Genomic DNA, 16,590 nt, shown 5'->3' on the forward strand with positions numbered 1-16,590 from the left:
AGTGGAACATCTTCCCAGAAGAGTGGAGGAAATAATAAGAGCAAATTAAGAGTAAATGTGGTATGCAATGCTCAAAAATCACATACCATACTTATGAATAGGTGACCCAATACTTTTGGCAATATAGTGTATGTGTGTGTGTATATATATACATATACAGAAATAGACTATATTTCCAAATGTTTGTGGACACCAGGTCTTATGTATGGTATGTGCGTTTTAAGCATTGCCTTCCACAATTAGTTTTATATTGCTTATATTTTTCCCTCCACTCATCTGGGAAGATGTTCCACTACATTTTAGAGTGTGTTAGTAAAGGCAGGTACTGATGTAGGTGAGGTGAGGAGACCTGGGGTGCAGTCAGTGTTGCAATTCATCCCAAAGGTGTTCAGTAGGGATGAGATCAGAGCTCTATAGCAGGCCACTCATGATCCTTCTTTCCAAAGCATGTAAACCAGATCTTCAAGGAGCTCACTTTGTGCACAGGGGCATTGCCATGATAAAACAGATTTGGGTTTCCAAGTTCAAGTGAATGCAAAATTTTATATTTTTATTATACCACATCCAAAAAATGATTCCAAGTATGTTGTAAAATAAACGGTTAGTTCTGCACATCTGACTTTACCCAACCTTGTTATTCTGTGTTTGTTGGCCTGTATTATTTGTCTATTTGAATGTTTCCCATTGGCCCTGTTACACCCTGTTTGCCCTGTTTGTTGATTGCCTGACCTTAGCCTGATTTTGACCCTGAACGTACGATTTGGATTTGTTTGCATTGCTCTCATTAAAAACTCTGAACTGTGCTGTTTCAGCCTGAACATTCCAGACAGGCTAGTTAACTACAGGCTAAAAAATAATCTGTTCCTGAGACATGTCTGCATTATTTTATTTATTTATTTATTGCGGGGAAAAAAAAACTAAATCAAACCGGTCACATCCAACAAGTGCTAAGGGTCAACACGAGCAATTAATGATCATTTAGAAAGACTATTTGAAAACATTAACAAATATCTACCCATTCCTCATTTATACTGCTACACAAATCATACCTACGAGGTATAACTCAAAAAACAAAATGGTGGTATTAGTCAAGCACTTTCTTGAAAAAAAATCATAAAATCAAAACAAACAAACATTTATTAGGATTAGATCCCCTAACAAGCACTGCTGTGATTTCTGCAAGGTCCTAAAGCAATAAACACATAGATCTCATCCCAAAAAACAAACACACATATCATACGCTTCCAGCAGTGTGCAATATCATAAATGGCTCTTTCAAAGAGCGTTTCATTCACTGTGCTTTGAAATTGATATATCTTAATCCTATTAAAACTTTCCGGCTCTTGTAGCCTCCCAGGCTGTTAAGGTATTGCACTAAATCAGCTCGCTCTAATGTGTTTCTAAAACAAAGAAATAAAGAAGCATTATTGCGAGGTCATTGCAATATTAAATACCATGAAATTGTTTCGTTTAAATGGCTCGGGGTGGGGAGGGGGGGGGGGGGGTGTATAAGATATTTTTAAGATATTTTGCTAGGATAAAAAAAATAAATGTCATTCAAAGGACAGTTTTATCTCACCTGAATGAAATAAAGGAACAAAAGAAAGTGAAGCAAAGGAAATCCACCTTGAATGACTTGCAGATCGATCTTTATAATTAATACTCTTCAGTGGTGTCCAAGATTTGAATTCTTTTTTTACCTCTTTTTTCTTACAACATATTTCAGCAGCATTCTGGGTCTTTTTTTTTTTTTTTTTGGCCATCATGCAGTTAAACTTATGTCAACTGGAATTACTCCTAATCTCGATGTAAAAAGAATTATGAAATGGTTCTTTCCTTCAGTCTATTCAAATAAAAATATATATGTATATATACAGTGTGTGTGTGTGTGTGTGTGTGTGTGTGTGTGTGTGTGTGTGTGTGTGTGTGTGTATATATATATATATATAGTGTTTCAGAGTGGACTTTTCCACGAATCTTTTTTCCTTGGAGAAAGGCTGAAAAACTGGGACACTGCTGATTATTTCCGGCTCGGATCTGCACTCAGCATTAGAGTATTAAGAGTTCTCAAAAAGTGTTGAGTGTTCCGGGTGGGAGATTGAGTGCGGGTTTATGCAGGTCTTCAGATCTAAAGCCTTTTAAACAGGTGGAAGCAGCCAGTAGCTGCTTCATAAATTGAGCATGAGGAAAAATGCTCCAGTTTTCTAAAGTGCCAAATGGTGCAATGTCAACTGCAGGGGACGGATCCAGCCTCGTGCCATATGCTCGGCATAAAGAAGAGACGCGCAAACGGCGACAGCTGGTCAATTGAAAACAGAGATTTTCGTCGCGTTTCTCAAAGACTACAGACCTGTCTAATTCGATTATCAGTACGCATGCACTATACAGTGTGGTAGTGTTTGTGAGAAGACATGCAGACACATGCACTCTCACACACACATACACAGTTTATCATCTTTCAGAAGCCAGTAGCAGGTAGCATTGTCCTCATTGACAGCTCTGCCTCTGCAAATGACACACAAAGCTTTCTGGGTGAAAAATAGCCTGACAGAGCTGCTACCTGACTGCTGCGTCCCACTACAGTGCCATTTGACTGTCTATCAATTGCTGCAACAAGCAATTTAGTGGACCTGAACCTCCTACAATAACAAGACCGAGCACACAATCTTAAAAATGTGTACAACATCAGAAGGCTGCAAAGGGCATTTGGATTGAGTGAATTGCAATGCTTTTTTTGTTCTTTTTTAGCCCCCAGGTTCCTCAGAGCGTGACATTTTACTGAGACTGTAGTGAAATAACCTACAGTGAAGGCCGAACCATTTTGAATAGCAGAGGGTGCATTCCAACCTGATGATTCCAGATAATTCCCGGGTGGGACAGATATTTATCAAATACTCTCTCACTTATATACATTAAGCAGATACTTTCTTCTGCTCAAGGTCACGGTGTAATCATTGGAAATTGGGGTTGTGAATCCAACCCTGGATATGATGCCAATAAATCGCCATACTGAAAGTCTTCCATCAAAAGCATATGATATGATGATTAAATTGAACATTTTTCTGCTTTTTACTTGATGGCACAACAGTAACATCAACACAATACTGTATGAAGATGAGGCTGATTACTTTCTAGTCCAGACAGTAGAGTCACAGAGCCAATTAGAGACTGTTACAACAGCAGATTACAAGATGTGATCTCTTTTTGGTGATGATATTTTTCACACTGATGCATCACATAACACACCACGAGCCATGACCGAAAAAGCCTACGTGGAGTATAGTTTGGAGGACAAATAAATAGGTTAAGTACACGTTGTCTAGTGAAAGGACGATTTACACAATAGGAGAGAACTGCGCATGTAGTGTTTTCTCAAAAGTTACACCTTTTGTGTTTTGGTATTCAGAGGTAACACATGGAAAATAAAAATAAAAAAATTAATCTTGTCTTAATGTGTGTTTGTGTGTGTGTGTGTGTGTGTGTGTGTGTGTGTGTGTGTGTGTGTGTGTGTGTGTGTGTGTGTATTAGTTAATGCTCCACCTTATTCTACGTAATTATGGCTTTGATACACCGTAGTGCATTCATCAAAGCAAAAAAAAAAAGTCATTCTTTATCGTTTGATTCAATTTGTCATTTTTAGATAGATTTTGATTTTGATACATATCCGTTTCCGCCATCTAATATCACACCCATACATCACTGTCCTGACCCCTGGTCACAGTGTGGACCCCTTGAGTTTGGTCGTGACGTTTCCCAGACTCTCAACCACCAACACTGCTACTTCTCTGCACTTTCATTTGTCATTCATTGTGACAGATGAACAACTCTTTTCCGCTTCAGACTACAGAATTCCGCCGCAATTTATCGACAAGGTCTTCCTTGATTCGAAGAAGTAAATGGTAAGAAGTGAAACAAAGAAAGATAGGGGCTGTAAGGGTAGGCAACACCTGATAAATGTCATTCGAGAAGAGCCTTCAAGTTCATACGGCAGCCGAGTCTTCACCGGGCACAAACACATCCCTCACATCTCATTTCTTACATTAAGACGCTGAGAGAAATGTCAGGCCAGATAACGGTCGTCTCCGCTCAGCCCCTGACATTAAAGGACAGCGAGTGTGCAGACACGTGCGCAGTGTGTATATTGCTTTTTTGCACAGGAGTGATTCAAAAAAGCTCAGCCTTGGCTGCTTGTGTTGCTGGCGCATGTCCTTTTGGTAATAATGGGTAAATTAAAAGTGGCACGGGTTTGCCCGGGAGTTTAATAAAGTCGATATGAAAATGATAAGCTGTGATAATGGTGGGTTTGCTGGAGAGGACAAGACACCAAGGTGCAACATTCAAATACTTTTCATAACTTTATTTATATTTAACATTCGGGGATGCTTGCGTAACTAGTTGATTTATTATCTACCGTATAACTGATGCAGGAAAGCAGCCTGAATATGTTCTTTGGTTTCTTATATTTCATGCACCTCTATTAAGTTCTCTGTAATTACTCTGCAGGATTATGATAATGAAATTAGTGATTAAAAGAGCGCTCCCGCTCTCTCTTATTCTCTCTCATTCTCTTTCATTACAACAATGCTTTTTACTCCACCCCCATATTTAAGACATCAACACATTATCTCTGTAGTGATGCAAAGACTTTAAATGACTTCTTGTCTTAATGGCAACAAAAAACCGGACTGAATATGCTCAGGCCAGCTTAAAAGCTGCTTAGGCTTTTATGGGAAATGGAAATGGAAAAGTATTGATAAGAACAATAATTGGCTCCTAGGGCAAGTGGCCAATGTGAAATTAGCGTAAAAAGGTTTATTATTGGATCAGGGAGTAGGAAAGTGAATAGTTTGCTAGAGTGTCAGAATGCTGATATTGACTGGTCCTGGAGGGAAAAAGAGAAAGAAAAAAAAAACATAAAAGTGTAGAATATTGGCTTTTCAGGGGTTTTCTAGGGTTTTTTTATATTTTTTTTCTGTAGACCATTTTAGCTGATTTGTGTCCATTTCAATTAAAGTCAGTAAATCATCTATTTTCAATTGCCCTAAATAGTGAAGCTGGATCTGTTTCATAAAATAAAGTTGGCAAGAACATGACTGCACTTTGGGCTTTCAATAGATGTCCCATAGTCACAGAAGACATTTCTTGCAAATTAAATTAGCACGTGCCTGCAGCAAAGCAAACAAAACCCTAGATTTTTAAAATCCTATATATTTCAGAGTAGCATGAAGTCTCATTTCTACCAAACCTGGCGCATGCCTTAATGGCTATGCCAAAGAGTCAATGTCTCATTAATAATTCAGCATGAAGTGCACGTTCAATAACTGCTGTTTGCAAGTCAACGTCTACGTTTTGCTGCAGTTCGTGATTTTTGAAACAATCAGACTGAGTACAGAAAAAGAGCAAAGTGAGAAAATAAACAGTTATCTGGTAAAAATGAAAGGGGAATTCTTACCTCGAGCAGAACGATATTTCCATATAATGCTGGGTTCAGGCCGTCCAATCGCCAGACACATGAGACTGACGTTACTGCCCTCGTTTACCGTTATGTCTGTCGAGATGTTCACAATCCTTGCCGGAACTGAAACACATAAAAGAAAGTAAAGAAAGTTTTAATGAAAACGAATGCTTTTATCAAGTAATACATTAATTAAAAGCCCTTCGATTCAAAATTCAGTGATTTCTATTTTATAGAAACCTAACCACTTTGGAATCCTGCAATGTTGGCCCACAAAAATAATTCGGTGTTTCATCATTTCATGCGTGCAAAATCTCACAATTAGCTTCATTCTTTTCTGGTAATACAGGGAGCAAAGACAGTTTGAGTCCACATGAGCAATATGCACACTGAGCAAGTCCTGTGGGATGCGTTCTTAAAATCCGTTCTGCACAGAGGCAGAACCCAGTGTACTTAAAAGCCAGAGTGATGGAACACATAAACTACCGTCCAAAAAGTTCTACCGCTCTGGAGGTAGTGAATTCTAGGACTAACCCCAGGGACAGACGTCTCCCATTTAACAAGCGAGGATTTCTACTGCATCAGTGGTGCTGCTTGTCTGATTTACTACTGATATCACAAGATGGCACTGAAAGTTAGAAGCAGAATTACATCATCGTACTGTTTAATTTGGGATGAATAATAATAATTAATACACATAATCTTCTTCTTCTTCTTCTTTCGGCTGCTCCCATTAGGGGTCGCCACAGCGGATCATCCGTCTCCATACCACCCTGTCCTCTATATCTGCCTCTTTTACACCAACTACCTGCATGTCTTCCCCCACCACATCCATGAACCTCCTCCTTGGCCTTCCTCTTTTCCTCCTACCTGGTGGCTCCATCTTCAGCATTTTTCTACCAATATAATTCATGTCCCTTCTCTGCACATGTCCAAACCATCTCAATCTCGCCTCCCTCGCCTTGTCACCAAAACATCCTACATGTGCTGTCCCTCTAATAAACTCATTTCTAATCTTGTCCATCCTCGTCACTCCCAACGAAAACCTCAACATCTTCAGCTCTGCTACCTCCAGCTCCACCTCCTGTCTTTTACTCAATGCCACTGTCTCTAATCCATACAACATCGCAGGTCTCACCACAGTCCTATAAACTTTTCCTTTCATTCTTGCAGATACTCTTCTATCACAAATCACTCCTGTCACTCTTCTCCACCCACTCCACCCTGCCTGCACTCTTTTCTTTACTTCCCTAACACACTCTCCATTACTTTGCACTGTTGACCCCAGGTACCTGAACTCCTCCACCTTCTCCACCTCTTCTCCCTGCAACCGCATCACTCCACTGCCCTCCCTCTCATTCACACACATGTACTCTGTCTTACTCCTACTGACTTTCATTCCCCTTCTCTCCAGCGCATATCTCCACCTCTCCAGGCTCTTCTCAACCTGCTCTCTACTCTCACCACAAATCACAATATCATCTGCAAACATCATAGTCCAGGGAGACTCCTGTCTGACATCGTCCGTCAACCTGTCCATTACCACTGCAAACAGGAAAGGGCTCAGGGCCGATCCTTGATGCAGTCCAACCTTCACCCTGAACCAGTCTGTCATACCTACTGCACACTTTACTGCCGTCACACTGTCCTCATACATGTCCTGCACCACCCTCACATACTTCTCTGACACACCTGACTTCCTCATACAATACCACAACTCCTCTCTCGGCACCCTGTCGTACGCTTTCTCTAAATCCACAAATACACAATGCAGCTACTTCTGTTCTTCTCTATACTTCTCCATCAACATCCTTAAAGCAAATAAGGCATCTGTGGTGCTCTTCCTCGGCATGAAACCATACTGTTGCTCACAGATGGTCACCTCTTCTCTCAACCTGGCTTCCACTACTCTTTCCCATAACTTCATGGTGTGACTGATCAACTTAATCCCCCTGTAGTTACTGCAGGTCTGCACATCTCCCTTATGCTTAAAGATCGGTACCAGCACACTCCTTCTCCATTCCTCAGGCATCCTCTCCCCTTCCAGAATCCTGTTAAACAATCTGGTTAAAAACTCCACTGCCATCTCTCCTAAACATCTCCACGCTTCTACCGGTATGTCATCTGGTCCAACCGACTTTCCATTCTTCATCCTCTTAATCGCTGCTCTCACTTCCTCCTTACTAATCCTATCTACATCCTGCTTCACCAACTCCACATCCTCCAACCTTCTCTCTCTCTGATTTTCCTCATTCATCAGCTGCTCAAAATACTCCCTCCATCTTCTCAACACACTCTCCTCACTAGTCAACACATTTCCCTCTCCATCCTTTATTGCTCTAACTTGCAGTACATCCTTCCCAGCTCGGTCCCTCTGCTTGGCCAATCGGTATAAATCCTTTTCTCCTTCCTTAGTGTCCAACCTCTTATACAGTTCCTCATATGCCTTTTCCTTGGCTTTCGCCACATCCCTTTTAACCTGCTGCCGCATCTCCTTGTACTCCTGCCTACTTTTCTCATCACTCTGTCGATCCCACTTCTGTTTTGCCACTCTCTTTCCCCTAATGCTCTCCTGCACTTCCTCATTCCACCACCACGTCTCCTTGTCTTGCTTTCTATTTCCAGATGTTACACCAAGTACTTTTCTAGCTGCCTCCCTCATCACTCCTGCAGTAGTTGCCCAATCATCCGGCACCTCTTCACCACCACCGAGCCCCTGTCTGACCTCTTCCCTGAACCTCACACTACACTCTTCCTCCTTCAGTTTCCACCATCTTATTCTTCTTTCAAACCTTATTTTCCTCCTCTTCTTCTTCGCCTCCAAAACCATCCTACAGACCACCATCCGATGCTGTCTAGCTACACTGTCCCCCGCCAACACCTTACAGTCTCCAATCTCCTTCAGGTTGCATCTCCTACACAGAAGATAATCCACCTGTGTGCACCTTCCTCCACTCTTATACGTCACCCTATGATCCTCCTTCTTCTTAAAATACGTGTTCACCACTGCCATTTCCATCCTTTTAGCAAAATCTACCACCATCTGCCCTTCCACATTCCTCTCCTTAAAACCATACCTACCCATCACCTCCTCATCACCTCTGTTCCCTTCACCTACATGCCCATTAAAGTCTGCCCCAATCACCAATCGTTCTTTCCTAGGTACACCATCTACCACTTCATCTAATTCACTCCAGAATCTTTCTTTCTCCTCCATCTCACAGCCAACTTGTGGAGCATAGGCACTGATGACATTTATCATCATCCCTTCAACTTCCACCTTCACGATCATCACCTTATCAGAAACTCTCTTCACCTCCACTACACTCTTACTGTACGCTTCCTTCAGAATCACCCCTACACCATTTCTCTTCCCATCCACACCATGATAAAACAGTTTAAACCCACCTCCAATGTTCCTGGCCTTACTCCCGTTCCACTTGGTCTCCTGAACACACAACACATCTACCTTTCTCCTCTCCATCATATCAGCTATCTCTCTCCCTTTACCCGTCATAGTACCAACATTTAAAGTACCAACCCGAACCTCTACTCTCCTACACTGCTCCTTTTCCTGCCGTCTCTGTAGATGCCTTCCTCCTCTCCTTCTCCTCCTTCGGCCAACAGTAGCCCAATTTCCACCGGTACCCTGTCGGCTAACGATACCTGTGGCGGTCGTTGTTAACCCGGGCCTCGACCGATCCGGTATGAAATTCTCATTTGTGATCCGCATATTTGATTTGGCACATGTTTTACGCTGGATGCCCTTCCTAACGCAACCCTCCCCATTTACCCGGGCTTGGGACCGGCACTAAGAGTACACTGGCTTGTGCCCCCCTAATGGCTGGGTTAATTAATACACATAATATTAATAATAATATTAATCATAATAACAACTACAATTTGCACTTTTTGTGAATGTAAAACATTTCAACACAAGTGTAAAAATATGTATCACAGAAATATATCATCTTCATGCTCCTGAGTCCAGCAGAGAAATGAGCCTACTTTTTCTTTCTTTTTCAACCGCATGATTGACGTGATGCAATAGCTGTACCGGGAATACTGTTTACATAACTTAGACTGCAAACGCAATGATGACAGCTTGCCTGTCGCCCCCATCTTCTCCTTTTCAGTGTGAGCCAACCGGGCAGCTAGGAACCTGGAAAGATATCATTTAGCTGGCACACTATCACGCTGGGGTCTGCTATCTAGGTTTGTTGCAAAAGTAAATATTTCAGAGTAAAACTGCTAAATCTGTGTCACACAAACACACACACACACACACACAAACAGTCGCAGTTAGAAAGCTCTGGGCCAGGTGTATGCATGATAGGACATGGAAAAAAAATAATGCACTTCCATTTGTAATGCGTAATAACCTTCAAATACAGTTTTGTATTTACTTTGTAAAAAGTAAACAGTGTGGAAAATATTTGTACATCTGATCTGCTGACAGATTCAGTGATGGCTGCTGGGGGTTTTAGAAAAAGTATATAACACTGATGTACTTTTTTTCATACAAAATGATTCCATGATTTATTCGCCACAATTGTAACCCATGACCTAGATGAAACCAAGGAAAAAAATGAAACAAATTAAAAGAAAACCTTAATTTTTTTTTTGTGTACCTAGAGAGCTGTTGACAGTATTGATCAGAATAGTATTGATCTTGGTTGTCTCTTAGTCCTCGAATGTTCAGGACTATTAGGAATAACATTTTAAACTATGCATTTGGTCAAATACTGTACACTATTATGTTTATAAAGTGATTAATTAGAAAAATCAATTGAAGGACCATAGGGGCTGTGGGGGTGCGTCCAAAATTTGCGGATTTTCTGAACTCGCGTGGGGGTTCCCCCGTTCCAGGGGACCACTCTACTTCTAAATGTAACAGTTCAATAAAGCTACAATATTTGCTCAAAATAAAATAAAGTAATATACCATGCAGTAGTGTGCAAAGGGCCATCACCAGCCTTATTGTTAAAAGTCATATTCATGTTGTCTTTCTCTTTTTTAAGATACAAACAGAAAAGACCGGAAATATGTATACAAATAATAAAAAAAAGTCCTGTAGTTTTCTGAAGTAAACTTCAAGAATATTATATCAGGGATATTATCTTTTAGCACTTCCTAAATTTCTTTGTTAGATTTAAGTTGTTTTGTTTATTGTTATATTATATACTGCCACTATAATATTTAGACCTGGAGGCTAGTCCCAGACTGTCCGTGTTTTATTAGCTGTTTTTCTTTCCAAATATGATTTCACTGCGTTAGCAGTGTGCTTAGAATCGTTACCATGCTGCTATCCTGCTTTCCAGAAGAAATAGCATGATGATTTAAAACCTGTCTGTACATTCCCACATTCATGAACAAATCAATTCAGACAATATCGCTAACAACACTGGCAGAAATGCAGCCCCAAACCAGGACAGACCCTCCACCATGTTTCACTGAAGGCCTCAAGCACTCCCATTTCTCTCCAGCTCTCCTGCTCACATATTGGTGATGAGTCGACCCAAATATTTCAAACTTAGATTCATCACTCTATAATATTTTTTTCCACTTATCTTTATTCCAATCTTTTTGAGAGTTTCCTTTTAGAAACCGTGGTTTCTTGGCTGCTACCCATCTACAAAGACCGTTCCTGATTAAACTTTTTTGAGTGTAAACTTGGCATCTCAAAGAAGCTGCCAGATGCTGAGCCAGGTCCTTGTTCGACTTCTTCCGGCCTTTAAAAGAAGAAACTTTGTGCAACTTCTTATCGATTCTGTACATTTTTTTGGCCTTCCAGTCCTTTCTTTGTTCTCCACCTCTCCCGATTCTTCACATTTTTTTATAACAGCATGAATGCAGCATCTACAGGCATCTTTGAACAATTTTACACAGGCTGAACTGTCCATAGAAAATAGTCCACATTAACTGAATGAACAGCACAATACTGTAGGCAGATATTTTATATTCTGGTCAACTCAAATATTTAAGTTAAGAGTAAAGAACAATACAGACACATTTATAGGTAAACATTTAATTGTGACATTTTAATGACATTTTTGGGAAGGCTGCCCTTTTTATGTAATATTAAATATCTCCTGGGAATATAAAACATGCTGAATCAATTATTTTACAATTAAAACTGTGGACCTTTTTTTGCTGGAAAAGTCAAATGGTCATGTCTTGGCGTGCTTTGTTTGATTAAAAAAAAAAAAAATTTTGGTGTCCTCGGAATAAGACAAAGATTGCCAGATCTGTGTAATCTAAACATCTCATTTAAAATAAAATATATACAGACATAGCCTAGTTTCCCCCTTTTTTTTTAAGTCATTCATTTACTGTAGGTCTAAATTGGTCTTACATTAATACATGTTTTGTATGAATAAAATTATTATTATTATTATCATTAGTAGTAGTAGTAGTATTTCTTTTTTTGTATTATATTGTAGCATCAAATTGGAGTAATAATAATAATAATAATAATAATAATAATAATAATGAACAAACAGTTTATTTAAAGCAATTTAAAAGTATCCCTGTTTTGTTTCTACACAGTAAACCCAGTGTCTACAGTGTAAAAAAAAAAGTTTTTTTCCTATACAAATTCACCCTTTTTGCCCCCTCCCTCATTTGCATATTTATATATAGGATAAGGCAATTTCTGTGCGTATCAGGCACGGTGCTTAAATAGATTGTTTAAGCATTTATGTCTGTATTCATACATAACACACAAGGTTTTTTTTTTTACACAGAATTTGGCCTGATTATGCCTGAAAATAGGCACAAACAGCTTAGTGCATCACCCAAATCCAGAAAACGGCTGTTCCCGTTTCTTCTTGTTATCGTTTTCATTTTTGTTTCACTACCTAAAAAGTTAATGCTATTCCCACCGCCTTTTAATTCAAGGAATAGAAGAAGAAGAAGAAGAAGAAGAAGAAGAAGAAGAAGAAGAAGAAGAAGAAGAAGAAGAAGAAAAAAGAAGGAGGTAAAATATTTGACGTTAGTATTGATTTTAGATTACAAAAAAGTGAAAATTTTTAAAAGACCCACCCACTCATTTTTTATGAGACCCACCCACTAATTAATATTCATAAGTTGGAGAGCTGTTAACATATATATATATATATATATATATATATATATATATATATATATATATATATATATATATATATATATATATATATTTGTATTTTTTATTAACTCTAGGTCTCTAAACACGAACATCAGTCAGATGGAGAATATAAAGAAGAGAAGAAAAGGAAAACAAGAAGATAATAATTAGGTGCAAAATGTTAGAGAAGTGAAGAAAAGAGTGCAGGCAGGGTGGAGTGGGTGGAGAAGAGTGATAGCAGGAGTGATTTGTGATAGAAGGGTATCTGCAAGAGAGACCTGCGATGTTGTATGGTTTAGAGACAGTGGCATTGAGTAAAAGACAGGAGGCGGAGCTGGAGGTAGCAGAGCTGAAGATGCTGAGATTTTCTTTGGAAGTGACGAGAATGGACAGGATTAGAAATACATTTATTAGAGGAACATGGCATGTAGGAAGTTTTGGAGACAAGGTGAGGGAGGTGCAAGTGAGATGGTTTGGACATGTGCAGAGGAGGGACATGGGGTACATCGGTAGAAGAATGCTGAGGATGGAGCCACCAGGAAGGAGGAAAAGAGGAAGACCAAGGAAAAGTTTTATGGATGTGGTGAGGGAAGATATGCGGGTAGTTTGGTTGAAAGAGGCAGATGAAGAGCACAGGGGGGTATGGAGACAGATGATCCGCTCTGGCGACCCCTAATGGGAGCAGTCGAAAGAAGAAGAATTAAGTACATTCAAAAGCAAGCAAAATTTTTTTGCAATTCATGCACCACTGGTCATTTGAAGGACACGAATGCACTGTAATTGCCAGGGTAAATTTAACATACATAAATGTTATGTATCTTGTTGCTGTTCCAACCCTAAGAAAGTAATTTGCTGATTCATTGTTGTGAAAGCTGCAAGCCAAATCAACTGCATGTCATCACACGTATTAGGAACTGGCAGTTGGAGGATAGCTTAAAAGCAGACTTTGACAATTTGTAATTGAGAGCTTTCTCCCTGGTGGACAAATGAAGGGATTTCTCCACAATGGTACACCTTGAAATGGCACCTCAAGGATTTTTGCAAAGCGCTGAGCTCACTAGCAAGCATTACTTTATAGGAAAATGTGTCTAGTATCACTTCAGTTGTTCTACTATACGTTAAGCGTAACAATTGATGTATACCTGTAAATAGATTATGTCTGTGATTTTAAACAGCTGGCTAAGTCACAGGTAGAGGAAACCTACATGCCTTTGGGCTAAGATTAACACATCTCTTGGAGGGGCAAATTTTCTATTGGGTTCAAAGTGTTCACTGAGATTTTTGTGAAAGTGTCAGCACACTGTGCAGCATTCGGAAGTAAGAATCACTGACACCTCAAAGAAAGGGAACAAGAAATTACTTTTCACTGGTTAAAAAAAAAAAAAAAAAAACTTAGAGCACACAAAATCTTGTCAAAGACATGGGTCAAGGTACTTTGTAGCACAAAAGTGTTGAAACGTTCAAATACTCACTTCATGTTAATATGCCTAAGGCAGCTTTTTAACAGCAGATCTATTATCTGTGGGAGGCCATTAAATCTGAATGGAGCCACATTGACATGTCCGTGTGCAAAATGCTGTTAAAATTTTCTTTTTCCCTAAAAGTGTTATTCTTTAAAAAAAAAAAAAAAAAGAAAGAAAGAAATCAGAATAGCAATCCTATAATTGGCTCCATATTAACCTTTTACAGTGTGAAGCAATAATAATAATAATAATAATAATAATAATAATAATAATAATAATAATAATAGAAAAATGCCATGCACTATTTCCTTGTCTGTTTTTTCCCCTGCCCCTATTGTGTGTGTGTGTGTGTGTGTGTGTGTGTGTGTGTGTGTGTGTGTGTCTGGTCCATGTAAGTTGTGTCTCTTTTAATTTTGTTGTTTTGAAAGTTAAAAATTATTTTAAGCAAACAACATATTTTTTCTTCTAAGAATGTAAAATTAAAATAACTGATCAATCATCAGGCCATAATCCAATTCATTATAGATCACTACATTTTTTCAAAAGCAACAAGATAGTGAATGGAAATGTGAGTCTGACCAAGTCTTATTCCTACTATATTATTTATCACACTGAATATTTGGATGTTTATTGCAGAACAACCCCACCCAATATAGTCCATCCTGCTTAACCCCACCCCAAACCATGTTCTAGTACATTGTCTGCAATTTCTTAGTATGTTGCTCTGGTTTGTATCATATTATATATCATTTGTGCAAATGGCTCCAGTCTGGACATTTCTCTATTGTGCATTTTATAGCATTAATCAATGTGGGTGTTATGATATTCTGATTACTACTCTTTGTGGGATTAAACAAACAAAACAAAAGTCATTTACGTGCTCAAAATAATAAAAAGCTGTTTCCTCCTTCTTCTGCATTCAATATGTATAATCAGAAAAAGAAAAATAAATGCATCGCAATTCACATTTTTTTTATTGCAAAAGAACAAAACAAACAAATGAACCCAATGTATACAGACCTTGTGTGTGTGTACATTTGGTAAGAGTAAGGGGTATATTATATATTATATATATATTACTCATTCAAAGAGTTTTCTTTATTTTCATGACTATGAAAATTGTAGAGTCACACTGAAGGCATCAAAACTATGAATTAACACATGTGGAATTATATACATAACAAAAAAGTGTGAAACAACTGAAAATATGTCATATTGTAGGTTCTTCAAAGTAGCCACCTTTTGCTTAGATTACTGCTTTGCACACTCTTGGCATTCTCTTGATGCCTACTTTGAAGAACCTACAATATGTCATATTTTCAGTTCACTTTTTTGTTATGTATATAATTCCACATGTGTTAATTCATAGTTTTGATGCCTTCAGTGTGACTCTACAAGTATTGTGTCACCTACAAAAAAATCCCAGAATCACACGGGGGGACCTAGTGAATGATCTGCAGAGAGCTGGGACCAACAGAGAGCAGGCTACCATCAGTAAGACACTACGTGTGTCTTACTGATGTATGTGTGTTTGTGTGTGTCTGTGTATATATTTAGATTTGTGCACTTTTTTGATTGTTGATTGTATTGATTTGTGTTACTGTATTTAAATATAACTTTTTAAATATAAAAAATTATTGATAATAATTTGAATCATTTAGTGGATGCAATAATATAAATAAAGGTAACACTGCCTGATAATAATTATATGCTGCAGCTGATGCATTCGTAACAGAACCACACATTACCAACTCTGTGTCGCTGCTATGCTGAGAATGATCCTCTTCCTAATGGACATCTGGACAGGGGTAGTAAATTCCTATTCATTTAAAGTGCACCCGATTTGATTTTGTCAGAATTGTGGACCAGGCCTACGTTTCCCTTTAGCCACATGACTGTGAAAAATATCACTAATCACTCACTCCTTGTCACCCTTGAACTGATATGTACAGTATCTCACAAAAGTGAGTACACTCCTCACATTTCAGCAAACATTTTATTAAATGTTATCAAGGCACAATTCTAAAAAAATTACAAAAGTCTAACATTCAGCAGCTCTGTTATGTCATTATGGAGTGGAAGAGGATCCCAGCAACAACCTGTGCAGCTCTGGTGAATTCCATTCCAATTCCAAGGCAGTGCTGGATAACAATGGTGCTCACAAAAATATTGACACTTTAGACACAGTTTTGACATGTTCATTTAGGATGTACTCAATTTTGTTTGGCAGGTATTTAGACAATAATGGATGTATGAGTTATTTTCTGAAGAAACAATATCTATAATCTACACTGCTAAATTAGCTTCACATTGACTAGAATATACCGTATTTAAACCGTATTTAAACAACGAAGCGGCTAATTTATGAATTTTTCCCGGTTTCACAAACTTCAAGCCAAAAAACTGTAAAAACAATAAAATGTCCGAACAGAAACGAAAAAACGCACCTCACCTGTGTTCTGAGCTGCACGGCTTCGGGAGAAAAAATTTCCAATGGGTGATTTTTAAACGAACGCCGATGCCAAAAGATAAACTCCCCTGAGAAATAGTTGTGAAAGGAAGGA

The 16,590-nt window shown here is 38.7% G+C and overlaps 1 protein-coding gene across 2 annotated transcripts in view; it reads right to left on the minus strand.

The window, feature by feature from the left end:
* opcml (opioid binding protein/cell adhesion molecule-like) overlaps positions 1 to 16,590 on the minus strand; it is a 242,807-nt gene that overhangs the window by 39,760 nt on the left and 186,457 nt on the right. For both annotated transcript variants that reach the window (XM_083567659.1, XM_083567658.1), the window contains one exon: positions 5,453 to 5,578. In XM_083567659.1, coding sequence (XP_083423785.1) covers positions 5,453 to 5,578 — 126 coding nt within the window. The remainder of the gene's footprint in view (positions 1 to 5,452; positions 5,579 to 16,590) is intronic.

This window comes from Silurus aristotelis (assembly GCF_946808225.1).
Source record: "Silurus aristotelis genome assembly, chromosome: 18".
NCBI classification, from domain to species: domain Eukaryota; kingdom Metazoa; phylum Chordata; class Actinopteri; order Siluriformes; family Siluridae; genus Silurus; species Silurus aristotelis.